The sequence below is a fragment of the Micropterus salmoides genome, unplaced genomic scaffold (genome assembly GCF_014851395.1).
Source record: "Micropterus salmoides isolate LMB-PRFRI ecotype aquatic unplaced genomic scaffold, ASM1485139v1 Ms_hic_scaffold_10, whole genome shotgun sequence".
Taxonomy (NCBI): domain Eukaryota; kingdom Metazoa; phylum Chordata; class Actinopteri; order Centrarchiformes; family Centrarchidae; genus Micropterus; species Micropterus salmoides.
Genome location: NW_024040041.1, coordinates 14,163,661 through 14,166,089, shown reverse-complemented (window position 1 = coordinate 14,166,089; position 2,429 = coordinate 14,163,661). Strand labels below are relative to the sequence as shown.

Genomic DNA, 2,429 nt, shown 5'->3' with positions numbered 1-2,429 from the left:
TCAGTGTTTCTAATGTGTTTATTAGTGTGAATCCACTGAAAGCTCCTCACAGGATCCAGCTGCCAGCAGCAGTATCAGAGCTGCAGAGAACATGTTGATGTTGAAGCTGAACTGATGTGAGCTCTTCTGTCCTCTCACTGACACACACACACACTTCACTTCCTTATGAGTAACTTTTATTTGCATACTGTTGAATAATCGGTTCAATTATTATCATTTAAATCAGTTAAAGGTGTAAACAGTGTTTCTTCTCAATTAACCCTGTCTAGTGTGAGAATCTGTTTTTTATTTAAAGAACACATTTTTGAAAGAGCTTATATGAGCTGTCTTTGTCCATTTTTGAAAATGATATTGTTTCTTTTCAGCACACCTGTGTGTCTGGTTTGTATGTGTGTGACAATTAATATTTTTACAAGAATTGAATTTGGATTTGAAACCTGATGGCAAAGTTTGTTGAATGCTCAGACTTTCCAATGCAGTTTAAAAAATTTGATATTTATTTTTTTTGAGATGCACCTGTATAGTCTGTCATGATATGATTTATTGTAAAAAGTCTTGATGTTAGGTTTTTTTTTTAAAGTTTTCACTCTGGTTGAATTATGTTACAGTAAAGTTGTCTTCTTATAAATGCAGATGTGTCATGATAAACTGTCCCAACACACTGACAAATATATTTGTATTGATGAGGTGTGTTTCAATGTTAGTTTGCCATCATTTAATGGTAAATGTATCAGAGATCAGTGTTGGAAGGAAGGAAGTAAAGAAGGAATTGCTTTCCTTTAAGAGCCCAGGAAGTGAGTTTGTTTTTTTTCAGAATCATTTATTCATTCAGTTTTCATCTCAATATCTCGCACACGAAAGAACAGCAACTCTTTCAAGCTGTTTATCATGAAGTCTATTTTAGATGGGGAACTACAATGAAATGAACATATAACGCTGCAGTCACTGCTGATCCAGTATTTAAAATGTTTTAAGAGTGTTAAAAGTTAAAGTTTTATTTTATTAAAGTCAAATTCAGTCAGTCAGTTAAGATCAATGAGATCAGCAGACATAAGAGTCTCCTTATAGAGACAGAGGAGAGAGAAACTTGACCCTGCCTGCCCTCTAGTGTTTGTAAATAGGAACTGCAACATTGTTATTATGAGATGCCAAATTACTTAAATAAATTAATTTGACTGAAATGTGTACATGTAGTATTTCTTGTTTCAAACCTGGACAATGATGTCATTGGCTGTTTTGTGATGAAGTGATTAATACATTAAGTACTTTTTATTTATGTATTTATTGCTGTTGGTTAATGATGATCTAGGAAACTATGGCCTGATTTCCCGGTTTAATTAAATACAACAACAACAAAAATGTAAAAGAAAACAGAAGTCTTTCTCAGGATCTATCAGCACAGTAATGGTGAGATCTGTAGGTTTTTGTACAGCTGCTCAACCAACTCCAGTCACTGTGACTCTCGAGCACAATAATAAACAGCAGAATCTTCAGTCTTCAGACTGTTCATCTGCAGATACAGCTGCTCTTTGCTGTTGTCTCTGGAGATGGTAAACCGGCCTTGAACTGACTGAGAGTAGTAGATGTAGCTACTGCCATCGCTTATAGTAGCAACCCACTCCAGTCCTTTTCCAGGAGCCTGTCTGATCCAGGCCATGCTGTAGCTGCTGAAGGACAATCCAGAGGTTTTACAGGTCAATCTGTGGGATTCTCCAGGCCTTTTAACAGCTGGTTCAGATTCTGTCAGAGTCTGACCATCAACACCTGTCAAGACAGCAAAGAAAACCATAACATGTAACAAACTGACACATTACAAGAAAACATTTAATAAAGATCAGTGAAGATCTTCACCTGCCCAGCAGACAGTTAAAAGCAGCAGTCCTGTCCTATAGTCCATCATGTTAAACTGTGTGTCCACTGTTCTCTGTCATCCTCTCTGCAGTCAGATAAGTAGAGGTGGAAGACATCTGAGTTTTGCATTGACTCCTCCTCACAGGGAGTATGTGGCTGTGTCAGGTCTGGTATTCAGTTTTTGTTTGGTGAAAATGGAAAATGAACGATTCCTGTAATTGACTGGTGACCGATCCCACTTCTCGTCCAGTCTTATCTGTGATTGGCTCCGGCCCCCGCGATCAACATTAAGCAGGTTTTCATTCCAGTTAGACAAATCAAAGTAATGCATTGATTTTTTGAGGTCTTTTCCACTTTCCCTTACAGGGCGTTTAAATGTGATAAAAATGGTGTTGCTGCCCGGGTTCAAGTAATTGTTAAAACAATATTCCAATTAAGCATTTGTTGATATTTTGGATATGGAACACTTCTGAGTTTTGCACTGACTCCTCCTCACAGGATGAATGTTTACTGTACATGAGTCATTCTTCCAAAAGTCCCTCTCTCATGTTTAAGTATAATTTGTGCAATAGGTTGAT

The 2,429-nt window shown here is 37.1% G+C and overlaps 1 gene segment (V, D, J or C); it reads right to left on the bottom strand.

Annotated features, from left to right (window-relative positions):
* Nucleotides 1-1,048: 1,048 nt before the first annotated feature.
* Nucleotides 1,049-1,906, bottom strand: LOC119887150. The segment is given in 2 exon segments: nt 1,049-1,764; nt 1,852-1,906. Coding segments are annotated over 2 exon segments (363 nt in total).
* Nucleotides 1,907-2,429: the final 523 nt, after the last annotated feature.